The following is a 17,641-nucleotide window of genomic DNA, read 5'->3' as shown; positions in this document are numbered from 1 at the left end:
AAAGTTCTTGGTGCCGCCCACCTCGTTCTGGCCAACATCGAAAGCCAAAAATCCGACAATGCCCGCACTTTTTTGGCCTTGGCAGTAGCCGGAATTGGGAGCGCAGGAATTGCACAAGTCGAAAGCGATACGTGTCCTGGCATTTGCATTTCGCTCCGTATCGGATGCCCATAAGCAGTCGTCCTTTATCTCAACTGTCCGTGTGCATCTGCTCTTTTGGCTGGACTCCACTGCGTATGCGTGTTCCGAGAAATGCGGGAAATCGAAGGCAAACAGTGGACTCCTCGCGGTCGAAAGATTACGGGCGCTTGCAGCATCGAGATCTTTAAGAGACTCAAAGTCAGTGGAGCGGACACGTGTTAACCATTTAATGCCAATCGTAAATAAGTAAAGTCGTTAACCAAAGCCCAGATATATACAAATTAAATTGTGCTGCTCCCGAGTTCTGCGGCCATTTTATACTCTTTTGGCGTTCGCCCAAAAGTAGACTATGGCGGTTGCCACGGGGAGCTGGGATAGCTAATGTGCCCCAGGAAATTGCCAGCTGCCTGTTGCCAAAACTCTGCGATTAAAGTCTGACTGAAATTGGAGTGTAAGACATCCGCCTCCGCTTTGATTCCACACAATCCAAACAATGTCTAAGATTTAATTTAAATCTATACTACGTAGGAGTGTAAACTGGCATTCCGGGGCAAATCCTAAACACGCTCTTCGGCTCGCAAATAAACAGAGGAGCAAACCCTTGCCCAACTTTGTCCGGAGTTTGTGTTTGTGCATAAAATTAAAGGAAGACGTCGACAATGGGGCAACTTTTATGATTGGGTTGTTGCGGCACCGCGTCCCTAGCCGGCTGCTTCGGTTAATAAAATATGCAAAAATTCAACACGAAAATTAAGTTTCCTTTCCGCCGCAGCGACCGACCCTTCGCACTCGCCACCCCCACCCCTAGGCCTTTGCAATCCTGAGGAGCAACATATGCTTAACGCCGGAGCATCACACATCCGCCCCGTTGTCGCCTGTTGACTAATAATCAAATTATTTAATAAAACCTAAACTACAACTTTTCAGTGCCTGTCACGTCTCAGCTCTTGTAATGGATAAACTGTGTTTTCTGCGCACAAATCTGATGTCGTTATAATTATCTTGTTATTGAGTTAATTACACATGCAGTGTGGTTGGTGTTTAGCTGGCAGCGATTTTAACAGCTTAAAGCCTTAGTTTCGGGCTTGACAACCAGCCACTGGGCGTTTGAAATTTGTAAGCCACTCCAGATTGCCTTTACATGATTAGGTCCGGCCATAATTTGAGCCATACGTGCGCCGCTCTTCAACGGGAAATTCATTTAGCGCACAAATAACGCAATTCTATTAAATAAATTGAATATGTACAGGGGCCCAGGAAGCCTTTTAAACTAATGTGTGTTTGGGTGGGTGGTCCACCTTTCACCTCCCAGCTTCCACCTCCTGATTTTGCTTTCTGTTTGCTGAGCACACAAACGTTGGCGGGCAAAAACGCCATAAACCGAAACGAAACGAACGGAATAAGCCTAACCATAAAGTCAAGGGCCTTTCATTCCAGTCGATTTTTGTCGATTGTTGTACACGCAGAAGGCATGAGAATGTGGCTCCATATATCAATACCTGATGCTCCACAGACCCCTACCCCCACATACACACAGAACCACACTGAGGCAAAACCCCAAACCAAGCCGGGCACAAAGGTATATATTATTTATAGGTGTGTATTTTAACTAAACAGAAATCGAATTGTTGTTTCTGGCTGTTTGCTATTTGTGCCTGCACGTGGCTTTTCGCCGCCGACAACGTCAACAATTCCTCTTTTTATTCACATTTCCCATTTTTTGCGGTTTATTTATAAGTGAGCGAAATAAGAGTCGAACGTGTTTATGGGACAAATGAAGTACTTTAGATTCAATTATGCATTCGTCAACAGAACACATAATGGAATCCCAATTGTGTCATCCGTGTGGGCGGCATCGCTGGCATCTTCTGTTTGTTTGCGTCGCTTAAATTTCGAGCGAAATCTGAAGGCCCTGGCCGAAAGGAGTCTGTTTAAAGGTCCTGGATCTCTGTTTGGCCACAAATCAGATTTGTGGTTTATGGTACTGCTGGCCAGCAGCAGTACTGGGGCACTTAATAACGCAGTTGATGCCGAAGGACAACCGCAGGCGGAGATTTCTGGCGGCCAAGGGGTTCAAAAGCTGACCTTTGTTTGCACTTGACAGCCGGACGACTCCAAATCAAAGTTCTGTCTGACTGCTTGAGTGTTTATTAATGGTTGCCAACTTATTTGGCATTATTCGTTGTGGGCCACTCCACCGAATATTCCTTTGGCCTGCTGAAAATCAATACCTTGGCCATCCGTTTTGGCGGCTTACAAATGTAATCACCACCACACGAGTAGTTGGCCAACTCGGAGGGTGTCAAGAAATCCATGCTAATAGACGGTTCCAATGCAATGACCCGACTCCCCAACTAGACAGCCGTAATCGAAAGCAAATCCCAAGTCCACAACACTCCCGAACAATGGACAACTAAGTGAAGCCGAAATCCTTTGAGAAATTAGTTGGCTCGACCAAGTGGCTTTTCACTTATTTGGGCATTTTCCAGCTGGTGGGAAGAGCTCTTGGTTTTATAAGCTAACCAGGTCAGGACACAACTTAATCTTGGCAAAGCAAATCCCCAGAATTCTTATACCTAATCTTTCTATTTAAGCAATCGCACGGTTGGGTAGGGAGTTTACTTTGGATTTGGTATACTGGTATTAGCGGTGTGTGTTTTCTTATAGTTTGGGTGGTCCGTAGTACCTAGGGTGTACTTTGCACGTACCTTGACAGTACCTAGGCTGTATTGAAGCGTACCTACCACAAGAAATTAAATTTTGAAAAAGGCATATAGTAACGACCCGACTTGTAATGCCGATGAAGAGTGTGGTACAATCAGAACCAGGAATGCATAAATATCACCTGATTCTTACAACCTCACTTTTCAGTGAAAGCTAAGATATAAAAAATCAGTAAAACATTTCCATTACTAGTACATTTGATTGCAGCTACTGGACAGGAAGAATCAATCGACAGTGACGCCAGGAACCGAGGACAACCGACATGAGAGACAGTGAAACTTTGCACTGCCTGCGGTGACATGGAAGTGGATGTCCAAGCTTTTTGGCAACCTCTTGGCCAAGTGAGTTAGTCCGAGAGGGCTCTGTGGCGGGTGGCATTTAGCTGCCATTTGTTGCTGCATTTAGTCGAGTCAAAGGCAGCTGGGAATCGAGTTAACAAGCAAATGCAATTACAAGCGACTAAATAAACTGAAGTTGCCCTCTAATTTCATTCCCAGCTGGCCCCAAATACACTTTGCCTGTCGGCAGACTGACGTTGAATGCAAGAAATTAGCGAGACACTGATGGGTTTGGGTTTGTGCCTGAGACGCAATCAGGCCAATTCCAAGCCGGCTGTCGGCTGACTCAATTAGGGAGTCGGATTTGCAAGGTCACAGTCGGAACACAAATCCCTTCGGACCAGGAGTCATTAGGTTATTAAAGCCCTCAGAGCCGGAGCTTCCCAGAAATCATGGCATCACCCTTTACTGCTGACTTTAATTTTCCGCCAGCCTTCGCCCAGGATCCCAGTCACCTTGCCGGCATCCCTAATTCAATTATCGGCAAGAGCAGCCAGCTCCCAGCCCACCCCCGTCGACCATCTGCCGGGTAAATATTTGCTTAAACTTTACAATAAAAATTTCCGAGTGTCATGGCAGTGCAGGGGAATTCGCTCCTCCTGGGCTTCCATTGAGGCACTCGGAGAATAGGTACAGTAATTGGAGTGTGTTGTGGCTAACAGTGGGAACTGAGTGGCAAGTGGCAGGGGTAAGCACTAGAAAATCGTTCTAATCCGTCTTACCTGAATGGAATGTGAGGATGCAAGGTCCCTTATCATTCAAACGGGTCTCTTTTACTGCAATTTTAAAAGCTTTTAAATTATGAAATTTTATTTAAGGTAGAATGTCTTAAATTTAAGTGTGAAGAATAAATACTTGATGTTTTTTTTTTGTCTGACAATTAAATGTCTGATTTCTTATCACATGAACTGCCAGAACTTGTTGCCCTAATAAATCTCCAGATTGCAATCACCCCAAGTTGATTCACCAGGAGCAGCGTAGTACCTTGTCCTTGGGGCTAATCCCGTGAAATGTGCGGGAAACTCAGTCAGTGGATTAAGGAGCACTGCAACCCCATTCGAATTTCCGTCGCGCTTAATTAAAGTCAACCGCAAAAGTCCTTCCTCTCGCCGTGTCGTGGCAGTCAAGTGGTCCCTGGGCGCTTTAAAAATTTAAGTGTGCGCAGCGTCCTTAAATTTTCAATAGGATGGCTGCTGGCAGTTGGCGCCCGCTGTGGGGCAATGAGAAATGGAGCATTGTCGTCCTTCCTCTGTGCTCGCACCGTACATAATTTAATTTGCTGACATAATACGCTGAGCATTAACAAAGTAATTACGGGCATTATGGCAACCGCATCGCCAGCGAATCCTCCGCCGCCAATCTGCAGTCCCGCTGCGATTTCCACGATTTCCACGGTTGCCATGGCAGATGAGATGAGTAACGGCCATTGTGGCTTCCACATGGCATACACTCGGCCACAAGTTTCAGTGTTTCGCAATTAAATCAGAGCTCTCGGCCCGCTGGCGAGACTAGTTTCCAGCTAATGACTCTACCAAACTGTCAGCCGCTTAGAGTGTCACTGTGAAGTTGTTGGCTTTGATCCAATGGATTTAGCTAGCTTGTATCCGAATAATATTTGTAAGGCTCTTTAAATTTGGTCTTCATGCAGTAGCTTAATTCGCAGCATTTTTTCGAAATTTTTATTTTAAAAAGATTTACTTGCAGTCAGCTTGTCAGCTGAAATTATACAGACATGTCTAAGGGGGCAGAAGCTGACATGGTCTCAAGGCCAAAAAGGATCCGCTTTCAAGACACTTGGAAAAATTCCTAAAAGTGCCAAATGATTGAAGTAAATTAAACTTCAATGCCTTACATTTTTAATATTCCGCTCAACAGGTATTTTCACTAAAATAAAATCTTAAAAAAAAAAACAATTAAAACAGAACATCGAAGGAGTCAACAAAAATGTTTTAATGAATTTCGGGAGGTTTCCAATTTCCAGATACAATTTATTCCCAGAACAAACCCGCAGCATTCGGCATGCTCCAATCTTTAAGCCACTTTCGGTGATTTAATTAGCCCCCATCAACTTGACATTTGACGGGTTGAACTTAAAATAAATCTGGCTGCGAATTTATTCTATTCATTCGTTTATCTGCTTGTCTTCTCTAAAAAGTAAACACAGCAACGATGTCGCCGCAATATCCTATAATGCCAAGCAAAACCAGAGCGAATTGCCCGAGAGAATAAAGGATGGCAGAATATCAAGTATACAGCTTTAAATGAAGAGTCGGCAAATTAAATTAAATTCCTCAAAATGTCATCCTGTAGGGAAAGGCGAAAATGAGCGGGATCGAGCGAGTGCATAAACATGGAATAAAATGAATTAAAATGCGAATTGTATCTGGCGAAACGAATGAACAAATTCCCTGCCTGGCGGCAGATTTCCGTTGTCAGTAGCGACTTTTGATTGTTCCCATCAGCTTTTTCTTATTTCACTTTTTTCCGGTACGAGTACGAAGTACTCCATCATTTCGCTGCTGTACAAACACGAATAATCAAATGCACGCACAGCTGCCGTGTTTGGGAGCAAAGTGAAAGTTAAATATTTTCCTGCCAGCCCTTAGGCAATATCCATACATGACGGGGTACCGTGTCAAAGGAGCCAGAACGCCCACGTAGTCGAATTCGCAACAATGGCAGAACGATGCGTATACGCAGAGTGGGCAGCGGATTGCATTTTTGCGGAGCCCATTAATGTGTTATTCTGTGTTGCAGCTCCTGTTACAGCTAAAATTTCAAATCACTCGCTAGCAAAGAATACACCAAATGCCAAACGAAATTCCATGCAATTATTCAGATGTACGGGTGTATGTGGGTAGCAAAGTTCGAGCCACAAAAACACGTTAAAATTTCGCATGTGGGCAAAACGCCGCAAATCGGCGAGGAGTGGGCGTCGTTCATGCGCAGTGGCTGCCATTTGGCAACTGCCAAAAGGCAAGCCCAGCCGACAGTCAAGTCGGCCAAGTCGAAGGACCGATGGAACGTGGTGGCAGTGAAACGATGGGAACTGAAACTACGGACCACAACGGACTATGGCCTAAATGCTCCCACTTGCATAATGCGCCAAATCTCGTTGTTTATATCTCGAACTGCTCGTGAACTTTTGAAATGGAGATTAACGGCCAAAGTTGGGGAAGCCTTTGCCTCCGCCTTTTCCTCCCCGAAGATCCCTCAGACCTGGTCGGCTGGAGAGCTCTAATTGGCTAGTCAGCCATCGAGCGATTGACGGAAATCACCTGTTGCTTCCACCTGCCGTCTGGCTGGTCCTTAATTAAAGTTCTCTAGCTGGCCCAAATGAACTAAAGCCAGGTCGGACCTGGCCAAGCCAACTTTTCTTATCTTCGTCGCAAAAGTTGCTCTCTAATAAGTGGACAGCACTGGATGAGGAATAAAACAAATTAATCCACTTTGCTGAAATTTGTCAAAGCCCATGCCAGGATGGCGGGCCCAGAGGTGAGGCACCTAAACTTATCTGATTCAATGTGACAGGCCTAGTAAGGATGATGACGGGCAAACTTTGGCCGTAAAGGCGAAACGGTAAATAAACCATTTACAGATTTGGTTTTAGTTTAAGCACACTTATTAATATTTTCTAACATTATACCCTTGCACAGCGCCTATTGATTTCAATCAGAAGTTAAGTATTGTAATATTTATAAAGTATATTTCTTGATCAGTATAAACAGCCCAGTCGATATAGATATTCATTCCATTTAATCTGAAGGAAGCTCAAGCAGTTGTTAATGTCCATTTCAGCACTTAATAATGCAAGCCAAGAATAAAGCCGAACGGCAAGCAAATAAGTGCGTGATAAACAACAGATGATAGGCGTTCAAGGTTGGGACCGAGAGACTTTGGCAAATATGGCATTTTCAAATACTTGGTACATGGAAAACCTTTTACTTTTCCCATATTGTTTGTTAGTTAGCAGGGCTGTGAATTATTTACGAACGGACTGGAGAAGGGATTGGAGGAGGGCAAATCGGGTCACTGCCAATGCAAAGCGGTGCAAAAGTTGGTGGCAACAACAAGTTGCCGGGACACGGATTATAACAAGGATTCAGCGGGACGATGAAATATCTCACACTAGTGGGTCGGTCCTCATGCTGTCGGGATTTCCATTGTTGGCGCTAATGACACTTTTATAACTTTTTATAGATTTCCCACACATAACGTGAACTCTTGGGCCATTTATCGTGCCAAGGGCGACAACAATCCTTTTTGTACAACAGCATAATAATATATAAACGACGACGGCGTTTATTTCGCTTTTCTTTTCGAAACTTATTTGCGAAAATGTGCGGAAGAAGCTGCCGGATTTGCAGGGCCTTGGTGTACGGTTGTATCTAGTATCTCGTATTTACTATCTTGTGCTGGCTGCGTGTGTACTGAAGTGGCGCCTTGGGCGCCCACGGCGCGTATACGCAACGCGGCGCATACGAAGCAGGAACGAAATAAACAAGCCGCAATATAATTTCGCAACAAATTTCAAATGCTAGGCATGAACAACTTTTAAACTTAACCCACACAAACACACACATCTGGGCAGTATGTGCTTCTATAGTAACGTTGATGCGTGGCAACTTAAATTTACAGGCGAATAAATACATCTGGGTATGTGTAAATAAGCAAAATCAAAAGTAATCACGCTGATATTTGTACAACCCACACGAATTATCCATTGGTTTTCCACAAACGAGCTTAGCTTGATTTTGATTGGCATCAAAGCTGAAATAGATTTCCCATAATCCTTTTAAATCGATTGTAACCTTTTTTACGTCTTGTTCGAACTCAAAACTTCTGAACTCGTACAAACTCATATTGGAGTTACTTACTTTTATTTATCAATATAAAATTACACGGTACAGATTATATTTTCATTTTGACGATTTGGATAAATGAGACCTTAAACTTTTAGTCAGTACATTTTTTTAAGCATTTTAATAGTTTGAACCACTCATTTTGGTCTATTTTAAGTATGTGACATTTGCTTTTGACTATAAAAATAGTTGATTAGGGCGCCTATTATTTTTTTCAGTGTCTACATAACGGCTTTCGCCACAAATACACGTATGTAGAGACTAACATCTGTTGGCGGCGTTTGTAACTGATTGGCTTTTGTTCAAATTACAAGTTGCATTTTTGCCAGCCATTTGCTTCTCCTGATGACAATGCCAGGACCTTCTGGCGTTGCCTTTCCCGCTGCTGTTGATGTTGCTGTGCGAATATCCTGGCATCATTGCTTTTACTGCAGCCAGGACATGTGCCTGCTCGTTAGCTGGAAACGATGTAGTTTCAGCGAGCCCTGTTTCTTCGCCCGATGTCCTTGTTGTCGCCAGAAGCTTTGACATTTGGTCAACACCTTTGGAGGATTGGATCGATGGTGGGATTCAGGCTAAAGCTGTCCAGCGGTAATTGGCATCGTTTGATTTTATTATGTTCGTCAGTTATAGCAAACCGACAGTGCAAAATGTTCAAAATGTTAACAGGTTGCTTCCGCTGTTATTTCCCCTAACGATTTCCCGATAAATGGTCTATTCCTGAAACCAACTCTTTATGGACCGCAAACAATTGTTAACGATAAATTTGAATTGATTTAATTACATAACGCTCAATTAGGCATGCAGATTTCGCGCTTGGCCGATTGTAAATAAATAAATTCATATGCACGGGCAATAAATCTTTTATTCATAAATTCGCGAGTTCATGAGCTCTGACAAATGATTCATACTCCCGAATCCCTATTATTTATTTATTCATCACAATCTTAATTGGTTTGCCATTATCATTCAGCTAGGGGCTGAGTTTAAACTAAACTAGGAAACTAACCAAACTGTCACCCCCACACTTTTGGAAAATGTTTTAATTTTAGCTTATTTTATTATTTGTTACACCGATCTTTGGCCACGCCCACACTTGTTTTTAATGTGTTAATAAACAACTTATTAATCTAAGCAGTGTTGCTTAATTTACATTTTCAAATAAATCGGAAGCAACAATTAAAGTCTGACACTATAAAATAGTACTATAATGTAAAGGGTACTCGTAGAGCAACAGAGTATACTAAACTTTTATATAAAATCGCCATTAAAATAAAAAAAATGAATTTAATATTTATGGTTCATAGATTTTCTAAAATGCAGAGTAGTTGTTCTATATGACATCTAAAAAATGTCTAGAATAATTGGTGTAATTGGGAAATTATGAAAGAGTATTAAGTAAATATTGTGTCTCTTACAATCTCTTGTCGCATACATTTATGAGTATATACTGCTTTTATTAACTTTTATTAACTATAACGATATTAGTTCCGAGAACTACCAGCTTTAAAACTGGATTTACTGGACAGAACTATTGCTGATCGCCATATAAGAAGGCTCGATGAGACTGATCACGTCTCAGTGCTACTGGAATCTTTTAACCAACACGATGTGGTCTCGTAAACTCCTCACTTTTCTAGTGACAATAACCACTTTATATGCAAGTGAGTTTCGTAGGAAGCTCTTTTTTAAAACTGCAACTTATAAATGCTTAAATTCTAGCAATCCCAGCAGCCTCCGTAGGCCAGGAATGTGGGACATTCAACGAGAAGCAGTACAATAGTGACAATATCATTGCGGAGCCTACCGAACATCCTTGGATTGGACGGATCGTTGAAGTGCCTAAGGATGGCAGCAATAAATTGCTCTGCGCTGGCATTCTTATAGATTCCAGACACGTTGTGACCGCAGCTCACTGTGTTTCAACGGATGACTCGGAAAGCATTTATGGCGTTGTTTTCGGGGACTCCGACTCCAGCAACATCAATCTTGTCAGCGCGGTCACCGTCCATCCAGATTACTCACCTAGGAAATTCGAAAACGACTTGGCCATAATAGAGCTGACCAAGGAGGTGGTGTTTTCAGACTTGGTTCAGCCCATTTGCTTGCCTTCGGCGGAGGTTCCAAGTAGTGGAGCCTCCAATTCGAAGCTAATCGTTGCCGGACTGGAGGGACCGTCATTAAACAGAAGGCAGAGGTTGGAAAAACGCATTAAAATGATATACACTAGAATTGACAGCAAGGAGTGCCATAAGAAGCAAGCCAGCTTTCCGGAGGAGCTGATCTGTGGGAACACCGAGTGGAGACCTCTTTCAGGATCTGCTTTGACAGAGGCTTCAGGCACTCCACGCAAGTTTCATCTGTTGGGAATTGCGGTTGCTGGGTTCTACTCGTCTGATCTAGATCACCAAGGGTACTTAAACATTCGACCGCATCTAGATTGGATTTCGAAGAATTCCTCAAAGTAAAGATAACATCTAAAATAGCATATCATTTTACATCAAACTCCTAAAGCTTTTTGAATGTGTTGCACCTAAAGTCAATGCTTGTACTATTTTTTCAATTACTTAAAAACTTAAAACACAGGATATGTTTTTAAATGTGCATCCACTAGAGGATCAAAAATGGACTTAAGTTAGACCTGAAGTTTAGATATTAATTAATTAAAAAAGTCCCCAAGTAAAGAAGAGTTTCCAACTTTTCTCATTAGTAAAAAGATTTTTAATTTTTGGCAACCAAGCTGCGACTTTTGACAGGTGGGTTTATAAATAAGGAAGCAAAGTCGTTTGCCAAATTCGTGGTTATCCATTTGCCCGCGTTTAGTTGCTGTTGCTAATAAATTGAGAGCGCTTTCGGGTTATTTGCGCAAAGTTGCCGGCTCCTGACCCAAACCCAAATGCATAAATCACGCGAAGCCCCAAAACACAGTGGGGAGTCCTCGCTATTGGGTTGTCCTCCGCACGGAATTCAATTCACATTGGCCCCAAACTTTTGCCATTAGGCAAGCGCCCACTCCTTCTGTTTCTTGGGGGAAATGCAGTTTTTCGACAGTTTTTTTGGCTGGCGCCAAAAGCCTTAAGTACACATCAACTGCGAATAATTTATGTTCTCAAGCCACTCGCTTTCATCTCAACCGGTGCAGCAGAGCAACCTTATCGAGTGGCAGCCATGGAATATGGAAATTCCGGAGCAGCTGCAGTCATAAATTCATTGAAATGAAATGCGAAGTACTCGTAATCGAGGCACTCGGCTGCGAGGTTTACAGTGCCAATGAATCATGTCTAATTTTCGATATCGGAGCGTCATGAGTACCGATCGAAGTGGCTGAAGGATTCGGTGAGGTCGTCATCAAGCATACGCCCCGTGGCCCGGAATGATTAATGTGCCATAAATGCGCGCGCCAAAAACATTCACAGCTAGAGCCTAAGCACGCGAAAAGTAAACGCAGAGGCGAAAGCAAATTACAATACGGATTTTTATGGCACTTTTTTTATTGCAACGCGTAAAACACAAATTGAGACAAGATGGAGTGGAGTGTAAGCGAATTGCGTGCGCCTGCCACAAGCAATTACAATTACAATTTTAAATGCAACGCACATAAAATGCACGGAATGTCTTTTTAAACGATAAGGGTCCGCAATTACATGGCAAATCTCGCACTCCGGAATTAACTCAGTTGTAGCCCGACATTTCAACATACCACAATGTCAAACGGAATGCAAGGCGATATGCTCTCATTCAAATTTGCTGCTATTTTCGTCACATTATCGTTAATGACTCTGGGAAGTAGGTATCGCATTTAAGTCTCCCTGATCTCCGCCTTTATTCTCTTATTCAATTTCCGGACCCTTCTTCTCTGGCCAGCAGTTCAAGGGAATGCTCGAATTTAAGGCCAGTAATCCAAGAAGATAGTCGCCAGCAATTCAACTGGCTGGGCAGGATTAGGTACACCAGGTCAGCGGGTGGGGTGTGGTATCCCTGCTCCGGAGTGGCCATAACCAGACGCCATGTCCTCGTGCCTGCTCACTGCGTTCTATTCCTGGATAAGGGCGATGCGTACAGCTTTATGGTTGGAAACAGAAGACACGCCGTAAGTCGCATTTTCATTCACCCAGAGTATCGTTTGGAGCTTCCTTAAGCTGAACTCCCAACTGAGATCCTGTTTGTCCGTATCGGAGGATACTGATTCCCATGACGTGATCGCCCGTCTATTCGATGTGGTCAGTACGCTGGTGGATAAGCATCCGAAAAGCCTTCATACTCTGGCCAGGGTCACGGGTCACCAGTATTGTCAGCGAAAATATAAAGATTTCATACTTAGTCACAATGAGATTTGTGCGTACGTCCACCAGGATAAAGATTTCCTAACTGGCGCAGCTCTATTGGGTATCAAAGTTGTAAATGGATCTGAGGCTTGGCGTCTTTTAGGAATATCAACGCACGGCCCGTACGAAAGAAACCGCAAGATACCCGATATCTTTACGCTTATATACCCTTTCCATAATTGGATTGGGAACATTCTTAGTTTATAACTAAGTGTCCGGAAAAATACAACAATTATTTAAAATATTAAACAAATGGCATTGCCATAATCATTAAATTCAGAACAAAGTTTCATTCAAAGTTTCAAAGTTCACATCTAAAGAATCCTCTTCACACATATACATACGTAACTAAATAAGTGTTGGAAAAATAGATTGCATTGCGGCAATAAGAAATAACTTCACACTTTATCTGCAAGGGGTTTTTGGTCTCAGTGTGCGAAATCATTGTGATTTCCTCGATCGGAAAACACATTCTTCAGTTGACATCCAAATGTGAGCGAGATGACAGTTAAGGAGGTTCTACTGGTTATACTGGTTATGCGTAAGTGATGTAATGCAATTAAAATATTATGCTTATCTACCAGTTTTCTTTATTTATACTTATCAGCCACTGGTATCATCGCTGAAGTTAAGCGCTGTGGAAGACTGTTGGAGAATCAGCTTTACAACGACAAAACATTCGCGGAACAGGATGAGCATCCTTGGCTGGGCCGTATACTCTATAGGGATGCAAACAAATCTACCACCAGCTATCGCTGCACCGTCGTACTGCTTAATCCGCGTCATGGCCTGGCGCCAGCTCTCTGCGTGGATGGAAGGTCCATCCGGGAGAACACCCCCTTCGCGGTCATGTTAGGCGACCAGAGTGCTCCTCCGGCGGGACCTTCGAAATAGACGAGATCTTCGTTCCGCCTAACTACACCCACACCGCTCGAGGAAGGAGGTTCCCTTTGCCCAGCACATCCAACCCATATGTCTTCCTCAATCTGGAGAGTTTGCCCCGACCTTAGCCGGACAGAACGTGGAAGTGATTGGCTTTGAAGTACGGACCAACGACACTAGCATCTTGCGCCGGAAGACCTCTGCCCACTTGGTCGTCCATTCGGTGTGTGAGGAGCAGTACAAGCACATATCACCACATCTAATTTGCGGGTACGTCCGCGGAGCTGCTTTGCAATCAGGTGCTATCCTGGCAGGAGTTCGCCTAGTAAATGGGGAACCGGGGCAGTACTACCTCATCGGGCACCTCCTAGCTAAATTTGATTCGCTTGTTTCAGGAGCAGATCTTTTCATGTACATCGCACCTTACATAAATTGGATAGAGTCGAGAATCAACGGATTAAACGAAAGTCACATTGTATTAAAAGCACCTATTTAATAAGTAAAAAGAGTGCATTTATAAAACATTGAGCACCTGCATAAATAATATTTGGACTTTAACTTTATTTATCCATTTTAAATGCCTTAACCTATTACATTTTATTACCTTTTTACCTTTATTTCTAAATAAAACGTTTTACAAGTTTTGTGTAAAAAATTAATCTGTCTTACATTTAAAAATAACGAATAGTGAACCCTAGAGCTGTCACATCGCAAGAATAATCGATTAAGGAATTCTTATCGATATGTGGCGCGTCAGTTGAATTATCGGCGTTTGCATGCGAATGGCAGCATCACCAAAGAAGAAGAATTTCCCTCCAAAATATTGGTTTTATTATGCCAACAGCGACCTAAAGAATTGTTTACAAACTGAATGAGTAAACCAACTCGATGACCACCATTCTAGACAACTTTCAACGCGCCGAAAAGATCGGCGAGGGCACCTACGGTATAGTTTACAAAGCGCGTAGCAACTCCACCGGCCAGGATGTGGCGCTCAAAAAGATTCGGCTAGAAGGGTGCGTAATCCAGATGGAGCAGGACTGCTCTCCAGTCCTCCAACCATCCACATGTTGTTCATGGCAAGCATGGGAGAAATGTCGTTCACCTGTACCCCGCAGCCCGAATTATGTGGGAGCTGCGCCGTTTCCGAAGTCCGTAGCACCACATGATTCGGCTTCGTGGTGCAGGATATCATCGGTTTTTGCTAGCCAGCGGGTATCCACGATTGCCAGCATTTAGCTTTTTTTAATAACATAATTCCGATTCACAGCGAAACGGAGGGTGTTCCTTCGACGGCCATTCGAGAGATCTCCCTGCTGAAGAACCTTAAGCACCCAAATGTGGTCCAACTCTTTGACGTGGTCATTTCCGGCAACAATCTGTACATGATATTCGAGTACCTGAACATGGATCTCAAGAAGCTGATGGACAAGAAAAAAGACGTTTTCACCCCTCAGTTGATTAAGGTAAGTACACAAGTTCTGCAGCGCATTATTATATTTTGACATTTTATTTTGCCACTTTGCAGAGCTATATGCATCAGATATTAGATGCCGTCGGCTTTTGCCACACCAATCGTATACTGCATCGCGATCTCAAGCCCCAGAACCTTCTCGTGGACACGGCGGGCAAAATAAAGGTGAGACAAAAGGCTTTACCCTCTGTTGGTTCTGTGATAACGAATTCCAACTCCAGTTGGCTGACTTTGGCCTAGCAAGGGCCTTCAACGTGCCTATGCGGGCGTACACACACGAAGTTGTCACCCTTTGGTACCGAGCTCCAGAGATTCTGTTGGGCACGAAGTTCTACTCCACGGGAGTGGACATCTGGAGTCTAGGCTGCATTTTCTCTGAGATGGTAGCGTAATCATGGAATGTACGTTCCAAGCGGATCTGATTACTAAACCCAAAATTACAGATTATGCGCCGCTCCTTGTTTCCCGGAGACAGCGAGATCGATCAACTTTATAGGATTTTCCGTACCTTAAGCACACCCGATGAAACAAATTGGCCCGGTGTGACGCAGCTGCCAGACTTTAAGACCAAGTTCCCAAGATGGGAGGGAACGAACATGCCACAACCTATAACCGAACACGAGGCTCACGAACTCATAATGGTGAGTGCAGAAAATGTAAATCCGCAATGGAAATTCACTACTCTGTACCTTGCAGTCAATGCTGTGCTATGATCCCAACCTGCGCATCTCAGCCAAGGACGCACTGCAGCACGCTTACTTCTGCAATGTGCAGCATGTTGATCATGTAGCCCTGCCTGTTGATCCCAATGCCGGCAGCGCTTCGCGTCTAACGCGGCTCGTCTGATCGTGTCCAATAGCCCCAGATCTAGCAAATTACTTTTGTTTCTTAGTATAGTAAGTTCGATATCTACCTCACTGTCTTTAAGACGAAACTAGTGCAATTATATGATGTCTATATTTAATCTATTTTACAGCTGCCAGCTCATTATCATGCATTCCCCATTTTCACTCGCACCTAACACACGATAAATACACGATCATCCATAAGTAAAGAGTTTATAGTTTATTGCTTAGCATGGATTACCAGGAGCTCAGCCAGGCAAGGTGTCGTTGATGATGGCGTGGCGAGACTTTGGCGGCGGAATCGAAATCCCCTGCTGCATCGCTAGTGAGCCTCTGGCGCTGTCGGGTGTGGCTATCGTCGCGCATATACGTGCCAAGAGTATTGCGCATGCTCTCGGAGAGCGGTGAATGGGCTTCGATATCACCGTTGTCGTCATCGCTAGTCGGTGCAGCGCCCGTTGCGCTGCTGTCTGTTTCCTCTGCGGTTTCTTCATTCTCAATGGGAGGCTCCGGTTTGCTGACTTCTACTAGCTTCGTCAATGATTGGCCCTTGGCCGACAATAGGGGCAGTGGTCGAAGTAGGGTCACCTTTCTGGTTCCAAGTCTTCTCATTACAGGTGTCTCCTCCTCAGGCTCGCCTTCCACATCCTCTGCCTCCCTAGGCGGCGGAATATTGAAGCTGCCGTAGAAATTAGTTTGGAAATCCTGCGGACTGAAGCGCTGTACTCCGTAGTAGCTACCGGAATTGGTGTCGTAAAAGAACATAGGCTCGGCGGACCGCGGCGGAGAAGGTGGCACAAAGTAGGGATCGTAAGGGCTGTAGGCATCATCGTTCTCCGCCGAGTCGTAGACTGGTCGTCGTTTTTGTTGCTTGCGGCGCTTTCGCTTGCGTTTCTTGGTAGTCTGTGGGGCCACTTGAGCTGGTTCCTCAAGCTGCAGCTCCTGGTCGTCATCGTAGGACTGCAGATAAACCGGCGACGTCTCGATGATGTTCGCACTGCCATCGTTAAAGAAGTTGGCCAGCGGATTGGTCAGGTTACGAAAACTGAAAGCGGGCTGAACACTGCGGACGAAACTATTCCATACACGAACCAACGGGCGTTCAGTTGTTGTAGGAGCTGCTTTACCCAGACTATGAATATACCGCCTTCTGTATCCACCACGAGCACGCGGCAACAGGACATACTCGATGGGATAGTTTCTGGAGCTAGAATAAAAATTGCGTTCAAAGTTTTACTTTAAAATCTCATAGTTATACTTTTTTCAACTCAAATATAAACTCTTATAAACAATTTGTTTATGTGATAAATATCTTTAATATGCACTAATAATCTAAATAAGGTACGTAAACTACCGAATACTGGATATAAAAATGTCATATCTGTCGAAAATCGAAACTTCATTGTCTGTCGTCAACGTTTGCTCACCCAATCTTTGCCTGCTTTTGCGGCAAGCGTCGCTCAATCTCGAGGGCGGATATCCTTACTCCTTGCGAAGGACAACTCCATGCTACAAAAAGCACTAGGGCAGTAAACAATTGCCACTGCATTGCTGGATACACTATATTCGTCGTGCTTACAATATAGTATTTTGAATGCGTCCGTTACCGTTCCCGGTCGAAGGGAAACTGAAACTCATCCGATTCGCGAAACCAGTGGTCAATAGCTCGATGGCCCTGCCTTTGTCATTTTGACCAGCTCGTTGGATTAGTTTTTATTGGTTCACAGAACGGTTGGCCACAGTCTTAGCCAAATTGATTTGTAATGGCATTGTCCCAAGCCCCAGATCATTTCCAAAGCTATGGCCATGTTGGTGGCACTAACTCATGCCGACACTAAACCAACTAACCCAATTTGGAGACCATCTTCACATCTCCCGCGGGGCTCGTTGGCAGCTGCCAATCTCGCCCATGCATATGTAAATGGATTTTTATAGATTACACAATTAATACGCCATTCAGTTCTTGGCTGCGACTGAAAAACTCGTTTGCTGGCGGGTTCTGATTTCAAAATTTATGCTAAGCTGTCTGGGATGAGTCGTCGGCTTGCGA

At 43.9% G+C, this 17,641-nt stretch overlaps 3 protein-coding genes across 4 annotated transcripts; 2 read left to right on the top strand and 1 right to left on the bottom strand.

Annotated features, from left to right (window-relative positions):
• The first annotated feature begins 9,628 nt into the window (after positions 1–9,628).
• Positions 9,629–10,781, top strand: LOC6619228 (inactive serine protease PAMR1). The gene is made up of 2 exons (XM_032722744.1): positions 9,629–9,729; positions 9,788–10,781. The coding sequence occupies exons 1-2, from the start codon at positions 9,675–9,677 to the stop codon at positions 10,531–10,533; spliced, it is 801 nt and encodes a 266-aa protein (XP_032578635.1). The 5' UTR covers positions 9,629–9,674; the 3' UTR covers positions 10,534–10,781.
• A 3,292-nt stretch (positions 10,782–14,073) lies between these two features.
• On the top strand, positions 14,074–15,800 carry LOC6619226 (cyclin-dependent kinase 2). 2 transcript variants are annotated; one of them, XR_004362259.1, is made up of 7 exons: positions 14,074–14,288; positions 14,543–14,738; positions 14,801–14,911; positions 14,968–15,129; positions 15,190–15,387; positions 15,443–15,642; positions 15,723–15,800. XR_004362259.1 is itself a non-coding variant. In XM_002043409.2 (6 exons), exons 1-6 carry the CDS (start codon positions 14,161–14,163, stop codon positions 15,590–15,592), a joined length of 945 nt encoding a protein of 314 aa, XP_002043445.1. In that variant the 5' UTR covers positions 14,074–14,160; the 3' UTR covers positions 15,593–15,800. The 2 variants fall into 2 exon arrangements, 1 of the variants encoding a protein (XP_002043445.1); XM_002043409.2 differs by having other exon boundaries at positions 15,443–15,800.
• Positions 15,793–17,259, bottom strand: LOC6619225. Its single transcript, XM_032723758.1, has 2 exons — positions 17,019–17,259; positions 15,793–16,798 (listed from the first exon to the last, which is right to left on the bottom strand). Exons 1-2 carry the CDS (start codon positions 17,138–17,140, stop codon positions 15,829–15,831), a joined length of 1,092 nt encoding a protein of 363 aa, XP_032579649.1. The 5' UTR covers positions 17,141–17,259; the 3' UTR covers positions 15,793–15,828.
• Positions 17,260–17,641: the final 382 nt, after the last annotated feature.

This window comes from Drosophila sechellia, chromosome 3R (genome assembly GCF_004382195.2).
Source record: "Drosophila sechellia strain sech25 chromosome 3R, ASM438219v1, whole genome shotgun sequence".
In the NCBI taxonomy this organism is placed as follows: Eukaryota; Metazoa; Arthropoda; class Insecta; order Diptera; family Drosophilidae; genus Drosophila; species Drosophila sechellia.
Note: the sequence above shows the minus strand (reverse complement) of the source record. Positions and strands in the feature narration are given on the sequence as shown.

Excerpts from the sequence above, each read along its gene's own strand:
- LOC6619228 (XM_032722744.1), top strand. The coding sequence starts at position 9,675 with ATGTGGTCTCGTAAACTCCTCACTTTTCTAGTGACAATAACCACTTTA. Across the intron at positions 9,730-9,787 it reads AATAACCACTTTATATGCAA|CAATCCCAGCAGCCTCCGTA; the intron begins GTGAGTTTCGTA and ends CTTAAATTCTAG.
- LOC6619226 (XM_002043409.2), top strand. The coding sequence starts at position 14,161 with ATGACCACCATTCTAGACAACTTTCAACGCGCCGAAAAGATCGGCGAG. Across the intron at positions 14,739-14,800 it reads TCACCCCTCAGTTGATTAAG|AGCTATATGCATCAGATATT; the intron begins GTAAGTACACAA and ends GCCACTTTGCAG. Across the intron at positions 15,130-15,189 it reads GCTGCATTTTCTCTGAGATG|ATTATGCGCCGCTCCTTGTT; the intron begins GTAGCGTAATCA and ends CCAAAATTACAG.
- LOC6619225 (XM_032723758.1), bottom strand. The coding sequence starts at position 17,140 with ATGCAGTGGCAATTGTTTACTGCCCTAGTGCTTTTTGTAGCATGGAGT. Across the intron at positions 16,799-17,018 it reads CAAAAGCAGGCAAAGATTGG|CTCCAGAAACTATCCCATCG; the intron begins GTGAGCAAACGT and ends TTTTTATTCTAG.